The sequence below is a fragment of the Lissotriton helveticus genome, chromosome 4_1 (genome assembly GCF_964261635.1).
Source record: "Lissotriton helveticus chromosome 4_1, aLisHel1.1, whole genome shotgun sequence".
Taxonomy (NCBI): domain Eukaryota; kingdom Metazoa; phylum Chordata; class Amphibia; order Caudata; family Salamandridae; genus Lissotriton; species Lissotriton helveticus.
The window spans coordinates 87634614-87651329 of record NC_136063.1 but is presented as its reverse complement, the minus strand read 5'-3'; the positions used below and the strand labels follow the sequence as shown (position 1 = coordinate 87651329).

General features: G+C 44.7%; 1 protein-coding gene across 1 annotated transcript in view; it reads right to left on the bottom strand.

Moving 5' to 3' along the window:
• Nucleotides 1-16716, bottom strand: part of LOC144827029 (E3 ubiquitin-protein ligase TRIM39-like) — a 198608-nt gene that overhangs the window by 64231 nt on the left and 117661 nt on the right. The window contains exon 5 of the mRNA XM_078685495.1: nucleotides 10298-10404. Coding sequence (XP_078541621.1) covers nucleotides 10298-10404 — 107 coding nt within the window. The remainder of the gene's footprint in view (nucleotides 1-10297; nucleotides 10405-16716) is intronic.

The window sequence follows — 16716 nt, the reverse complement described above, 5'->3', positions numbered from 1 at the left end:
CTAAAGCAGATTTTCGTGCATTTCAGAGTCTGGGAAAACAGAGTTGCTGCCGGTGAGGAAAAAGTGATTTACAAAAGGGGGTGGTGATGAACAGAGTGTCTGAATTAAGCAGACCACTCTTACCCAGTCCAAAGATCAGGGCTTGATCCATCACCGTTTTTTAGCTCACTGCACCATCCCAGCTCAGAACTTGGCTATATGCAAATTAGTCTGACCCTGGCCCAGTGCATCATGGGAACAGGGCAGACCAAACTACCAAGCCACTTCTTATACTGGGAAGGAAACAAGCTACCGGGGACCGGTTTCTGGCATTTCAGCCGTCTTCGGCCCGGCTTGCTTGAATCCTGATGGTGCAATGAGCAAGGGTCTCACATCTGAGAATACCCTTCCACGCTTATGGTGGACAAAAATGATTTACAAAAGGGGGTGGTGATGAACAGAGTGTCTGAATTAAGCAGACCACTCTTACCCAGTCCAAAGATCAGGGCTTGATCCATCACCGTTTTTTAGCTCACTGCACCATCCCAGCTCAGAACTTGGCTATATGCAAATTAGTCTGACCCTGGCCCAGTGCATCATGGGAACAGGGCAGACCAAACTACCAAGCCACTTCTTATACTGGGAAGGAAACAAGCTACCGGGGACCGGTTTCTGGCATTTCAGCCGTCTTCGGCCCAGCTTGCTTGAATCCTGATGGTGCAATGAGCAAGGGTCTCACATCTGAGTATAGTGCCAGAAACCGGTCCCCGGTAGCTTGTCTCCTTTCTGGTGAAGAATTGGCTTGGTAGTTTAGTCTGCCCTGTTCCCATGATGCACTGGGCCAGGGACAGACTGATTTACATATAGCCAGGTTCTGAGCTGGGATGGGGCAGTGAGATAAATAATGGTGATGGATCAAGCCCTGATCTTTGGACTGGGTAAGAGTGGTCTGCTTAATTCAGACACTCTGTTCATCACCACCCCCTTTTCTAAATCGTTTTTGGCCACTATAGGTGTGGCAGGGTATACTCAGACATGAGTCCCTTTCTCACTGCTCCATCAGGATTCAAGCAAGCCGGGCCGAAGACGGCTGAAATGCCAGAAACCGGTCCCCGGTAGCTTGTCTCCTTTCTGGTGCAGAATTGGCTTGGTAGTTTAGTCTGCCCTGTTCCCATGATGCACTGGGCCAGGGACAGACTGATTTGCATATAGCCAGGTTCTGAGCTGGGATGGGGCAGTGAGATAAATAATGGTGATGGATCAAGCCCTGATCTTTGGACTGGGTAAGAGTGGTCTGCTTAATTCAGACACTCTGTTCATCACCACCCCCTTTTCTAAATCGTTTTTGGCCACTATAGGTGTGGCAGGGTATACTCAGACATGAGTCCCTTTCTCACTGCTCCATCAGGATTCAAGCAAGCCGGGCCGAAGACGGCTGAAATGCCAGAAACCGGTCCCCGGTAGCTTGTCTCCTTTCTGGTGAAGAATTGGCTTGGTAGTTTAGTCTGCCCTGTTCCCATGATGCACTGGGCCAGGGACAGACTGATTTGCATATAGCCAGGTCCTGAGCTGGGATGGGGCAGTGAGATAAATAATGGTGATGGATCAAGCCCTGATCTTTGGACTGGGTAAGAGTGGTCTGCTTAATTCAGACACTCTGTTCATCACCACCCCCTTTTCTAAATCGTTTTTGGCCACTATAGGTGTGGCAGGGTATACTCAGACATGAGTCCCTTTCTCACTGCTCCATCAGGATTCAAGCAAGCCGGGCCGAAGACGGCTGAAATGCCAGAAACCGGTCCCCGGTAGCTTGTCTCCTTTCTGGTGAAGAATTGGCTTGGTAGTTTAGTCTGCCCTGTTCCCATGATGCACTGGGCCAGGGACAGACTGATTTGCATATAGCCAGGTTCTGAGCTGGGATGGGGCAGTGAGATAAATAATGGTGAAGGATCAAGCCCTGATCTTTGGACTGGGTAAGAGTGGTCTGCTTAATTCAGACACTCTGTTCATCACCACCCCCTTTTCTAAATCGGTGAGGAAAAAGTGACAGAACCAACTGTCATCGGCAAGCTGACGTCAATACGTCAGCTAACAGCTGGTTACTTCACCGCAGCGGTCAAACGCTGGAGGCAGCGTAAGCGCGTCATCGCCCAGCATCGAGTGCGTGCCGCCATTTTGGGCAGAATTTTCACTCAGATTTGCTCCGTGTTTTCTCAGCACAGAAGAATCACCGTAAGGTGAAGTAAACATCAAAAAGTAGGTACAAACTTAATTGTTGATTTATAAATACCAATAGTCAACGCTGATTGTGACAAATACAATTTAAAAGTGATTTCTTCTTATAAAAGTTTCATTTCGTCAGCACAATAGCGTGGTTCATTAAAAAAGAGACCTTTGAGGAGGATAAAGCTCAGATGGCAAACAAAAGTAATTTCTGTGCCCCAGCACATTTCCTGGAATCACCTGGTAAACCAGTTATGTCATGGAAAAACTGGTACAGGGCATTTAATAATTATCTGGTAGCTATAAATGGCAAAAGATTTGAACCAGAACACAAAAAAGCTATTCTATATGGGTAACTAGGCGTTGCTGGACAAGAAATGTTTTATAGCTTACCGGAATATGAACCCGCACCTGGACAATTCATTCCACTTGACGAGTTCCAAGAAGCTGTAAAGAGACTGGAAGGACAGTTTGACGAGGAGGAAAACATAATGGTGGGCAGGCATTGATTTGCTATGAGAAAGCAATCGGAGTCTGAGAATGTAGAGGAATATATCGGCAGTTTAAGAGTATTGGCTGCCAAATGTGGGTTTGGTGACAGGGTTGATGAATAATCACGTGACCAATTTGTGTTCCATTGTCATGAGATTAAGATTCAAGAACGTTTGTTAGCATGTAAAAACCCCTCTTTGTCCGAAGTTATAGACATTGCAAAGGGAATTGAACGTTCATTAGAGGGGAGAAGAGAATTGGCCAGGTCAAGTGTTTCAGCCAATGCTAGCATTTTATATGTCAATGACAGAAGAAAAAAAGAAAATAATGTTGGCCGTTTTGTCAAGTCTAATTCAGCGGTTAATTCTTCAAATTTTGTGTGTTATAGATGTGGTTCACACAACCACAAAGCAGATTCCTTGAACTGTCCAGCTATGGGAAAAAGATGTACAAGATGCCAGAAGGTAGGGCATTTCGCTAGCGTGTGCAGAAATTTTGGTCATGAAAGAGTAGAAAGAGCAAAAGTGAATGTAGTAGAAGAATTTGATGAAGATATGTGCTCGAATATTATTTTGGCACTAGATGACAGCGGCAATTGCATAAAAGGTCCGATAGGTACTGCTCACGTGGGCGAAGTAGAGCTCAGTATAATGGCAGATTCAGGGTCGCCTATCACCATTGTGTCAGATAAAAAATATCTGAAGTACTGGCCCAATTCTGATCTGTTATCTTCAGACGTCAATCCCAAGGCGTTTGGAGAACATGACATTAACATGTTTGGGTATTTTAATGACGTGTTGAACATAAAAGGCAGATGCATTGAAACTAAAATATATGTAGTGGAACGTGGCAGAGATATTGTGGGATGGAGGGATCTGGCAAAACTGAAAATAATCCTCAAACCGGGAGCTGAGGATCCCATTGTGTTAGATGACGGCTTTGTATCTCTCATTACTGTTCCCACAGAGTCCAAAAGCAATGATTCCTCAGAGTCAGAAGGTGATTTATCTACAATTTTGAGTAAGTACAAAAGGTTGTTTGAAGAACGCATAGGTTGTGTGAAGGGATTCATGCACAGTATAGTACTTAAAAAAGATGCTTCCCCTGTAAAACACAAAGTGAGACCGTTACCTTTATCAGTTAAGGAGGAGTTACGTTTGCTGTTAGAAAAACTGGTTAAAGAAAAAGTAATTGAACCTGCAGATTCAGCAGAGTGGATTTTGGGAATAGTTTTGATAATGAAGAAAAATGGTGAGTACCGTTTGTGTGCCGATTTAAGATCGTTAAATAAGAACATTTTGGTAGATTGTTTCCCATTACCCAGGATTCAAGAGATATTAGCCAACATCTCTGGATCCAAATATTTTTCCTTGATAGATCTTAAATCGGCATACCACCAGGTAAAGTTGGATGAAAAATCCAAGATGTTAACCACTTTCATCACTCCCCTGGGAGCGTTTAGATATGTTCGTCTACCTTTTGGATTGGCATCATCTGCCAGTGTTTTTCAGAAGCTAATGGAGAACATGTTCGGTGGATCGATGGAGTACAGAAGTTCCAGGACGATATATTGGTTCACGCAGATTCATAAAGCAAGCACAATAAGATCTTGGATACAGTATTAAACAGGTTACAAGAGAGAGGTATGACAGTCTCGAGAGATAAATGTAAATTTTTGAAGACTGAGATTGAGTATTTAGGTCATGTACTCAGTGCCGATGGCATCAAACCAAAACTGAATCTTGTACAAGCAATAACCGATGCACCCAATCCTGATAGCAAGGACGCACTCAGGTCGTTCTTAGGTCTTAGCGAGTACTACTCTAGGTTCATCGAGAGTTATGCTAGAATGGTGGAACCGTTAAGAGCACTGTTGCGCAAGGGGCAGAGTTTTAATTGGGAGGAGCAGCATGATGTGGCTTTCAAGGAGGTAAAAGAAGCGATTGTTAAAGCGCCCACATTGAAACCTTTTGATTCACATGGTTATAATGTCATTACAGTTGACGCAAGTTCAGTGGGAATTGGTGCAGTATTCACCCAAAAAGTAAGTAAGTATACCCACACAGTTGCTTTCATTTCTCGAAGATTGAATGACACCGAGAAGAATTACAGTACCATAGAAAGAGAGGCACTTGCCTGTGTTTGGGCTGTTGAGAAGCTAAAAATGTATATTTGGGGCAAGGAATTCGAGTTAATCACAGACCACAAGCCCCTCATATATTTGTTCGATGGATACGGTAGGGGTAATGGGAGAGCATCTTCTAGGTTGGTGAGATTGTTGGCCAGACTACAGGAATATAATTTTTCTATTAAACATATTTCGGGCAGGTGCAACATCAGAGCGGATTTTCTTTCCCGTTTGCCTACAGAATGTCAAGATAATCAAACAATTGAAGAAACAGAGTGTGTAGTGTCTAATGTAGATGTTATACAACAGTGCAATTTGACCATTTCGAACGAAGAGTGGGCAGAGGCCATGGGTAAGGATGCGGTTATGTTTTAGGTTAAGAAATATATGTCTACTTCATGGCCTCCCATACGTAATCTTTCATCTGATCTTAGAACATTTGTGCAAGTGGCCAATGAATTGAATATTGTGAAAGGGTGTATCAGAAGATTTGATTTGCTTGTTCCCCCCCACCAGTTTTAGGAACAGGATCATAGACATGGCGCATAAAACGCATTTGGGAGCCACCATGACTAAAAGACGCCTCAAAGAACATTACTGGTGGCCGGGCATGGACCTTGATGTGAACTTATTTGTGGAAATGTGTGCTGCCTGCACAAAAGCGGACAAACATTGGAAATTAAGAACTCATGAAATGCAATTAGTTTCCGTCCCAAATTCAGCGTGGTTTAAAATTGCAATTGATATGGCAGGACCGTTTCAACGTCTTGGACAGGACGCTAAATTCATAATTGCAGTCAGTGACTACTATTTGAAGTGGATTTACCACAAATTTGTCGACACTATAGATTCTGACACACTCATTGATTTTCTACGTATGTGTTTTGACATAGAAGGTAGTCCACGTATTATTGTTTCAGACAATGGTAAACAACTTACGTCAAACAAAATTACAGATTTTTTCAAATCACATGGAATTACCCAGGAGAAAACTCCATTGTATTCTCCCAAATCCAATGGACAAATTGAACAAATCAACAGGTTCCTCAAGGCATCAAACCTACCAGTGAACGACTTTATAGGAGAAAGGGTGTTTACTTATAACATAACACACAACTCTGTCACAGGTTTTTCCCCGTTCTTTTTGTTGAGGGGAAGGAGATGCGACCACGACATTACCCCCAAGTACCCCCAAGTTTATGTTGTCAGAGAACGAATTACCCCATCCGTCATTATAGATGATGAACAATTGCATGTTAAGAAAAGGATAACTGAGTGTCAATTGAGTGTCAATTGAAAAGTAAACAATATCATGACAAGGTGCATAGGGCTATCAACAAAGAGTTTCTCAAGGGAGATTGGGCATTAGCCACCAAGCCTGGTCATGTAGTCAAGGGCGAGTCTAGATACTTTGCCCCTGAAGAAGTGGTGGAGGTCTCAGAAAGAGCGGTTTGCCTCAGGTACTCTGGGTGGCGCAATAGAAGTGATGTTGTCAGAATTAACAAACAGCAAGCTGAAGTGTGGCATAGCAGTCAGGTTAATGAAAGAGGCTGCAATGATGAATACTCTTGGTTAAATACGTTTAATGGTAATGAAGCATGTATACCAGACAATGCAAGTAACAATGATGACTGCCAGCGGGGAAGTGAAAGTGGAATTGCTTATAGTTACAATATGTGTAATCCTTACAGTGAACCAGTAATTGACAAAGGAGATATCGAGCAGCTTTGTGTCAGTGACAATGCTGCCAATGATGACTCTCCCTCTGTTGCAGCAGGACCTTCTGTTGAAGTCCGCATGCATGGAGGTTGGCAGGGAACATGTACCAGGTATGGCAGGATTGCAAAACTGCCCAGTACTTACAAAGAGTATGATGTGAGTTAAAACTTCCTTTAGAAAGGGAGATGTTGTAGGTCTAGTCTTTTTAATATTGCCCTCATGTTATTGGCCACAGGGCTCGCACAGCTGAATATTGTTGACACTATTAAAGTGACGTCAGCGCCACAGTCGGCACTGACAGTTATTGCTATTTTCCCTGTCGGTCACCTGTTCCCTTCCCTCAAGCTCTTTTTGTGTGAATAAACACCACTTGTTATCCTGAATTCCGTGAGCGTGATTTCTTCCTCACTACAAGGACGTACATGTCAGGTCCCCTATTAGCCAAACTTGGTAGACGCCCGACCGACCTGTGTTTGAGGGGCTGTGGCCAGATTGGGATCTTCTACCACACCCTATGGGACTGCCCCATTATTCAAGTCCTATAGACTAGGGCGACAGGCAAAATGGCTGAAGCGCTGGGTAAATAGATTCCAATGACACCTAGGGAGGTCTCCTCAATATCTGGGGGAGACTGACCTGACGGAATTAGAACACCAATGGCTGGCCCTGGGATGTCTCCTACTAAAACGTTTGATAGCCATGAAATGGGGGACACCAGATCGTCCGTTGGTGGTGGAATGGACGGCGGAGATGGATAGAGCTATGGTCGCTGAAAAAACAGTTTACAAACTTAGAGGACGCCCTAAAAAGTGGGATAAAAAATGGGAAAAATGGAATACATATAGGGATGAGATTTGTAGTTCACCTACTGTGGACGTAGCAATGGAAAGGTCGAAGACTCGGCCCCAAAACACCCACTGAACATATTTGGTTGTCATTCCCGTGTGTATTATGCTTTTTCATGTCATTGTGTTATGTAGTGTTGATTGTGATTTGATTTTCGGATGGGACCTGTCACTGAGTCCTTAGTGGCTGTGAATCTTTTGCTCTTTGGTGTTTTGTGACCCAACTTATGTTTCCAAGCTAATGTATCGCTGATTGTGCTCTAATTTCTGTTTTTCTTTCAATAAAATTTTAATTAAAAAAAAAAAAGGTAACAATACAGAGGTCTCCTAGTTCCCAAGTCCGTGGGTAAGTAACTCGCTCAGCCCAGGTTTTTCCTTTGCATTCTGGGGCTTGTAGTTCTGATTTTGTAATGCTAGCAGCATAACTACAATACCCAAAATATTAAGGGAAAACACTGGACTAGATCAGGTACTCATGAACTCGACTTGGAACATGAGAGCTAAATTTAAAGGTGCAAATGGAAAGCCTTCAAACACCCTTAGACCAAGAGTGTCCAATGCATGTCTGATCCATGCCAGTTTATCCATATAGGTCACTTTTACATACAATGAGCCATATTTATTCTCCTTTTTCAAGACAATGTGTGATTTATTCATATAAATTCATTAGTAAGTCATGAGTATTTAGTCACACCAACTCATAAAACGATATCTGTAAATCAGGAATCTAAATAAAATGTATTTACGAAATTTAGTGTGATCCTGAGTATCTGTCAAGTGTCCTATCTGCTTTGCCCCATGTTTTACACCCAAGATTTATAATCGTACTACAGCATTTTTAAATGGTAAGTCTTTAATAAATGTATCTCATTTTACTTACTTAATTTTCAAGATGTGTTAAATGTAAACCGTATAATGAAAGGTTTATTTAGAACAAGGTGGCGACCTTCCACGGGGCTAATTAGAATTAAAGGAGGAGGGCTGCATGCCCCACCCCACTCCTGGGGCCCTAGATGACCCTGGGGACCACCATTCCTCTGGGAAAGCTCCTGCAATGCCCCAGGATGCCCACCTCCAGGAAATAGCAGTTTGCTAGGGCTTGATGGGAGCACTGCTCCAGCCAAGCATTAGCAAACACTGCTCCACTTCGTACAAGCGTGAGCATGTAAAATGCTCTTGCTTGCGCGAAGCGGAGCAGAATTGCTTTTGGACAGATGGAGCTGAACAAACAAAAACAAAAAGCTACCGGCACGGCACCAGTGCACCACTCTGCAATCGCACCTCTTGGCGCCCAGCTGACTAACAGATGAAGTCCTCTTGACTGCGGGGGGTCCCTGAGGGCAAACAAGATCTCCTGTTACCTACAGTAAGTCCCACACAGCGGGATTGCTGAGAGGTGGTTGAAGCGGTACAAAAGGGGGTGGTGATGGACGGAGCATCTGAATCAATCAAACACTCACACCCAGTCAAAAGATCTGGGTTTAATCCATCACCGTTCTTTAGCCCACTCTGCCACCCCAGTTCAGACATGGCCATATGCAAATCAGTCTGACCCTGTGCCTCATGGGAACAGTCCAGCCCGAACTGCCAAGCCATGTCTTCCCTGGACGGAAACAAGCTTCCGAGGACCGGTTTCTTGCATTCCAGCTGTCTTCAGCCCAGCTTGCTTGAATCCAGTGGCAAAGTGAGCAAGAGACTCACGTCTGAGCATACCATGCCACACTTATGGCGGCCAAAAGCGGTACAAAAGGGGGTGGTGATGGACGGAGCATCTGAATCAATCAAACACTCACACCCAGCCAAAAGATTTGGGTTTAATCCATCACCGTTCTTTAGCCCACTCTGCCACCCCAGTTCAGACATGGCCATATGCAAATCAGCCTGACCCTGTGCCTCTTGGGAACAGTCCAGCCCGAACTGCCAAGCCATGTCTTCCCTGGACCGGAAACAAGCTTCTGAGGACCGGTTTCTGGCATTCCAGCCGTCTTCAGCCCGGCTTGCTTGAATCCAGTGGCAAAGTGAGCAAGGGACTCATGTCTGAGCATACCCTGCCAACTTATGGCGGCCAAAAGCGGTAAAAAAGGGGGTGGTGATGGACGGAGGCCACACTCCTGTTTGCCACCATTCTGCAAATGAGCCTCCTGGTGCACTACTAGTTGGGGAATGAATTCCACTTCACTCCTGACGGCCTCAGGACTAAAGTGGATTTCTTCCCCCAACCAGAAGTGCGCCAGGGGGTTCTTTTGCAAAGTGGTGGAGAAAGAGGGCCTGCCTCCAACAACCTCTTAGCAATCGAGCTGTGTGGGACTTACTGGAGGTAACAGGATCAGTAGTTGACCCCCAGGAACCCTCAGGAGTAAAGTGGACTTCATCCTCCAACCAGTAGTGCGTCAGGAGGCACGTTTGCAGAGTGGCGGAAAATGGGAGTGCGGCCTCTGAAGACTTCTCAGCAATCCCATTGTGTGGGACTTACTGGAGGTAACAGGAGGGGGAGTTGGCCCCCGAGGACCCTATGGAGCCAAGCGGACTTCATCCCCCAGCCAGAAGTGCTCCAGGAGGTGCGTTTGCAGAGTGGTGGAGAAAAGGGCCTGACCTTGGAAGACCTCTCAGCATTCTCGCTGTGTGGAACCAGTAGAAGCGATTTACCAGCCTCTCCCAGGTCTTGGTCAGCCCAGATGCCCAGTCAAGGGAATATCATAAGCCAGGTTAAAGAGGAACTCCCAGTACTGCTGAGGGACCACCAGCACCATTCAGGAGTTATCAAAGCAGGGGGACAACATGTAACCCTGAACTTGCCAATTGGGCGACTAAGTCTTTTCACAGTAAAAGAGATAGTTTTAGACTGTGCAGGCCCGTAGAAGGTCTCAGTGTGGACACCAAACATAATTGCATTCAGCTCAGCTCTATTTACCTTTATATTTCTTCATCTCCTCTTCAGGTTTCTGAATTTGTAGAACTTCGTTTTCCTTTCTTTTCTTCATCTCCTGCTCTGGACCCTGAAACTTCACCTCCTTACACCTGGAAGGACACACAAATCATTGTAGTGTTACAGAACACTGTTATTGGAAATAAAATACTGCAATTACAGGAGCTCTTGCAGGACAGCACTTGGTATGTCTTACTATACACACACAAACACACACACACAAACACAACCCCAGCCGCTTTAGTGGTCATCTGAAAGTGTCATGCATTAGCCCTTCCACTCTGAACACCCCTCTGAACCTTGCAGAGATTAGCACAAGATAATACAAGCTTAAAGATCTTAAAGGAAACAGTGAAAACCTCAGCTACCAACACACATGGCTGCTCTCTCTCTCTCTTCATCTCTTTCTATTTATCTGATTACCTGTATAACTCTTTCTTCTTCTCTCATACCCCTTCGTGTTTTCTCGCTCTCTCTGGCCCTCTTTTTCAGAAAGCTCCAGAGATTTGAAAGGTAACTGTGAACATTGCCTGTTATTGCAAACACTCACAAACACTAACTCTTTGTACCACGCTATCTTAACTTTATTTAATTCTCCCCTTTTCTCCCACTTTTCCTCTCTATTTTACCCTAACATCACAAACATAATTGTGAACAGTTGCTGTTATTACCCTCACTCACTGTTTCTATCTCTGTCTCAGCATCTGTATCTCCGAGTCCCTCTTTGCTTCTCTGTAACTGAATAATACTTACCCCCTACCACATACTCAAACTTTTTCTTTCGCTCTCTTGCCAACGCTTTTGGTTTGCTTGTCTCTTTCTCATAACATTTTTAGGATTTCAAAGGCAGATGTGAATATTCTCACACACAATCTTTCTCATTCCCTATCTGTATGTATGTATGTATGTATGTATGTGTATATATACCTCCCAACTTACTACCCACTCTCACAATCTCCTGTGTCGGTCAGTCTCTCTTTCTGTTTCTCTTTCTCTCCACTTTGCTTTCTCCCTCTCCCTTTACACCTCCTATAAAATCTCAGTAGTGCTGAGTATTAGTGTCTGTGAAATCCTGCATACAGCGCCATGTCAGTGAAAGCCTCGGCCTGGAATTACTACATGTCCAATCAATTGAGCTCCTCCACCTTGTGATCCCTGATCCTAGTGATCCCTGAAATCCTAAAATGTGAAATTTCTAGAGCCATGATCTTTGAAATCTCTGCAGTTCTGCACCTTGGAATGTCTGTATCCCTGTATCTAGGAATTTCTGTATTCATGTAACTTGGAATCTCTGGATTCCCATACTTTAGAATAACTGAAGGCCTGTACCTTGAGATATCTAAACAGCTAACCGTTGGACTCACTTAGGTCCTGCATTTTAGAGAATCTGGGATTCAGGACATTGATTCTCTGGCTCTCTGTATATTTGAATCACTGGGACCCTGCACAGTTGACTCGCTGAAGTTCTGCACCTTGGAATTTATCAAGCCCTGCACCTTGGAGGCTTTGACCTATTGTACCATGGAGACTCTGGGTTCCTGCAGCTTGGAGGCTTTGAACTACGGCACCTTGGAGTCTCTGAGCACCTGCACCATGAGACTTTGATGTCCAGTACCCTGAGGACTATAAGGTCCTGCATCTTGGAGATGCTGATGCCCTGAACCTTGGGAAATCAGAGTTCCTGCACATTGGAGACATTGAGGTCCTGTACCTCTGGTACTCTGTGGTTTTTCACCTTGGATTCTCTGAAGTCCTGCACCCTGCACTTTGGACCATGACACAAATTCTGTTTGCGGATATCTCACTTCAAGGCTAGGACCTGTGGGTTAACTAATTCTAAATGGTTGCTTGTAACACCTCCCTAAGATGGATCCTCAACTTTTCTTCTATTTGTTGTTAACTGCTCCCATGATCCATCTATATATTATATTGTATAAACTTGTGAAGCGTGACTTGCCACTGGGGAGGGTATCCAGGCGCTGGGCTGCGGGTTTGAATGGAAGAGACATGTTTTGAGCATTCTCCTGAAGTCTGCCAATGAGGGTAATGTTCAGAGGTGTAGGGGGAGGGTGTTCCAGGACTAGGCAGCGAGGTGGGAGAAGGAGCGACCTCCGGTGTGGCAGTGGCGAATGCATGGTGTCTGTGCGAGAACGAAGTGGGTGGAGCAAAGGTTTAGGAAAGGTTGGGGGAAGTTCAGGTAGTGGTTCATGTATGCAGGTCCTTGGTCGTGAAGGGGTTTGTAGGCGTGGGTCAGGACTTTGAAAAGGCATCTTTCCTGGATGGGTAGCCAGTGGAGGTCTCTCAGGTGCTGGGTGATGTGGGTCCTTTTGGAAAGGTTGAGGATCAGACTGGCTTCTGCATTCTGTATTGTCTGAAAAATTCTCATGAGTTCACTGGTAGTGCCTGCATAGAGTGCATTGCCGTAGTCCAAACAGCTGGTGATAAGGGCCTGTGTCACTGTTTTTCTGTTGCTGATGGTGAGCCATTTAAAGATTCTGCAGAGCATGCGGAGGGTGTAGAAGTAAGCTGAGGAGACGTCATTGACCTGTTCTTTCATGGAGAATTTGCTGTCAAGAATGATGCAGGGTCTTTTGGTGTAGGCTGTTCTTCTCAATCATGAGTGGTTTTTAATATATTTTGAATAAAAGAAGATATTTAAAGAAAAATACTATGGGCACGGACCTGATAATTTGTTATGTGTCTGTTTTGTCTTTTTGCTAAGTGGTGCACCTTTGCGACCTTTTGAAATAGGGATGATTGTTCTAAGCACAATTTCTTGAGGCGGGTGGTCACTATCAGCTTTGTTGCCCAGCTGGAATGAAGAAATTTGATGAAACAAGTCTAGGGAGATGATGGTGTAGTCCAGTATTTTATTCTTTTTTATTAAGCTGTGTGTTGTTACAGGAGGATTGTCCCCAGCAGATCTTCCATTTATTGCTCTGAGGTTAAGATGTTTCAGTTCCTCCAGCACCAACTGTCCTGCCTCAGTTTGTTTGTGGTTTCCCTTGCGGTGGGATGTTCCACATTATATTTTGAAGTATCACTTCTTTGCTCAAGGAGGAACCCATTAGGTTGAGATTTAGGTCCCCAGTAAGAACAAGGGCAGTTGTGGGCCCTTCCCCTAAACATGTTTCTAAAAAGTTGCACAGTTTCTTTGCTGCCTTAGTTTTCCATTTTAGTTGAATATAAGCATTAATTATCATGATCTCGGTATCCCTTGCATTTGATAGTGATGAGGGAGTAAGTAGGTTTACTGCCAAAGTTGCTGGAGATGTTGGTCCAATTTCACGGGCTGTGGATATGCTTGTGTTCAAGACATACATTACCAGTCCTCCTGGCAGGTGTCCATATTTTGCCCCTTTAAGTGCACCGGTGAAAAAAACGCAGAAATCCCTGCAGTTGCGGAGGGTCAATTTGCAAGTCTCTTGTAATGCCACGATGTCCAATGCCCTTATGCAGGTGACAAAGTCTAGGACTGTCAGTTTGTTAGCTAATCCGTTCACATTCCATGAGCATATTCGCAAAAACACTTTTGTGCTGGTCCTTAGCGACAGACAGGTTTATTTATTGTTCTCAACATTCATCATAGATCCTTTTCCCAGTTCTGTATCGTTGTAGGATCCAAGTGGTTTTTAGGTTTTACTAGTGGAGGTTCCCTATTCATTTCACAGTCCCCCACAGCTCCTTTCAGCACCAATGTAACTAGTCTGTTTGCAGTTGCTTTGTCTACCCTTCTATTTTCTGGTTTTAGCAAATAAGGGTATCCTGGCTTGATGTATGAAGTAATGTTTATCCCCCAGTTCTTAAAGGTATTACTTTCTAAAATTATTTTTTGTGCAGTTGTTGTTGATGTCCATGTTGTTTTTGTTTTTTCTCCTTCCAAGGAGTCCTTGCATTTAATAAATTCTATTGAATCCAAGTCTGACTTCTTCACCTCTGAAATGGATGTGATGTGAGATAGCAGATGCAATATGTTACCTCGATTCATGATGTCATGCCTTCCTTTAGATCTATATTCTGGTGTAAACCATAGGACGCTTGTATCCCTCCCTATTGTCCCATGTCCAGTTTTTCGATTTCTCGGGGACTGAAAGACGGCCCCATTACATAATAGTCCTGATACTGGCAGGTGAATGGGATTCTCCATATTTCCTTCTACATGTTTCAACAGTATATTTTGTACTAATTCTGGCAGTTGTCCTATACTTCCTTGCTGGAGTGGTCCCATGCTGATTCGGTTTTGTTTTGGGGACGCCTGAATTTCCTGTCTCCCTTCGACCTCTGGTTTTATGAAGGAGATTGTTTGTGTATCAATCGAGCTCCTATGATAAATTTGGCTGATCCTTGTATCTTCGGATTCCCTATTGTCTATACATTCGATTTTTTATTTACCAGATTTCCCATGTTTTCCTGATTGCCCTTGGAGGCATGATAGTTTGTAGGGATGTTAAAGGATTACTAAAAAGCAAATAATCCTGATTCAAATCAGGCAGTTGGATTCTTGTTGTTGTTCCTGCTGCTACATCCTTTTTATTCTTTCAAGAGTTAGTGGTATTTCCTTTTGATTGGGGCTGTGTCCACAACCTCCCCAGCTGACTCAGTCATATTTGTTCCTTGCATTCCGCTTGGGGAAGTTTGACTTGATCCTTTCATAGTTTCTATGCCTTTTTAGGTCTCGCCGACGCAGCTCACATGCGCTGCAAAAGGCAACAAGTCCTTTTGTGATCGCTTTGGCTTTTCAGTCAAACACATGCACGCGTTCCATTGCCTTCAAAGGCAACGCGTGCACGTCTGGCGATTTTCTTGCGGGAGCGCGCGGTGCCATACGGTGGCGCCATATGGTTTCACGCTACCGCATGGGAATCGCGCAAGCCCCCTCCCTGGTTCTTAAGTGGGGCCTGATTGTTGGTATCATTGTGTCTTTCCAGGCTGCTGCTGGCCCTTCTCCTCTCCTTCGAAGCGATCCGCCCTGGACATGGTGAGGCTTCAGTATTTTTCACCTGAAGCACTATTGCGCTCTTTTTTCTATTTCTATGTATTTGTTTTATATTAAACTGCGGGTGTTCACTTAAAAAAAAATTTAGGGTGTGAAGGGGACAATTGTAAAAAAGGAAGAGGATCCCGACCCCCACAGCTCGTCTTCAGAGAAGTTAAAGCGGACCCTGGACGCCATGGGCCGTTCTCGTGGGAACGGGCAGCACCGCCTTCGAGCGGACATAGCGCCTACGGGGCCCAGCTACGGTAACTGAAGCGTGACCCCCAGGGGCAACGCGGCCAGAAACTGATCACAAAGGGCCTGTAAACTGTGGGCCTTTGCTGTCATAGCAAAATCTTCCAAGCAGCTGGCTGGCAAAGAAATTCAGCCTGCATATTTATTAGTATTTTAAGGAGAAAATATGTCTGCTCCTGTTGGAGGGGCGTTTCTTCAGAGGGCGAACTTATTTACTGTTTTCCTGCGTATAGACGGCAGTGGCTGTTTAGTAAGTACAGTTCAGCGGTGTGGTGTTGTGCTGTACTGATGTAAAGCGGGCTGGTGATACTTCCTTGGTGCTGGATATGCTCCAAATGGATGCTTTGGTGCTGCTGTGGTGCTCTTAAGATGCTTTAGTTTTCTGGAGCGGTACTCCGGTGCTCTGTAGGTGCTTTAGTGTTGTTGGGGTGCTCTATTCTAGATGTGCTGCTCTGGTGCTCTTAAGATGCTGTAGTTTTCAAGAGGGGTACTCCGGTGTTGTTGTGTTGCTGGGGTGCTCTGATGCTGATAGGGTGTTCTTGTATACTTGAAGTTGTTTAATGATGAGTGGGTGCTCTGGTTTTCTGGTCTACGTGGGGTGCTCTGTTGGCGATGCAGAGTTACTCTGGAGCTGTTGGGGCGCTACTAATGTTCTCTAGTGATCCAGCTCTGGTCTTGCTGGGGTGCTCCTGAGCCGACGCTGAGGGGGTGTGACGCCGTATTTCTGCTAACATTGAGCATACTGTGAATCTATATCGGCACCTGTAGGAAGTACACTGATTTATTAGGCACCCCACCCCAGACTTTATCTCCTCACTGATTTGGATGTGGGAGCGCTAAAAAGACATCTGTATTTATATATTCCAAAATCCTGACTGTATGCCTCTGGCTTATCAGGGACTTACACCCTCAGCTGCAACTCCGTACTATCAAAAATGGGCAGCGTTCTTAAGCTCTGAGCTGAGTAAAATGGAAAGTCAGCGCATGCGTGTGTTTTCGGGTATGAAGGTGGCAATTAAACATTAATAAAACACCCACCAAAGTTTTGCCTGGCGCTCTCCACCCCAAAAACATGAGTAAAACTACTATAAAGGGCAGGGGTAAAACATGTTCCGGTGTGCTAATGGATAGAGAGCACCCCGGCCAAATCGAGAAGAATGCAAAATGGGACCCC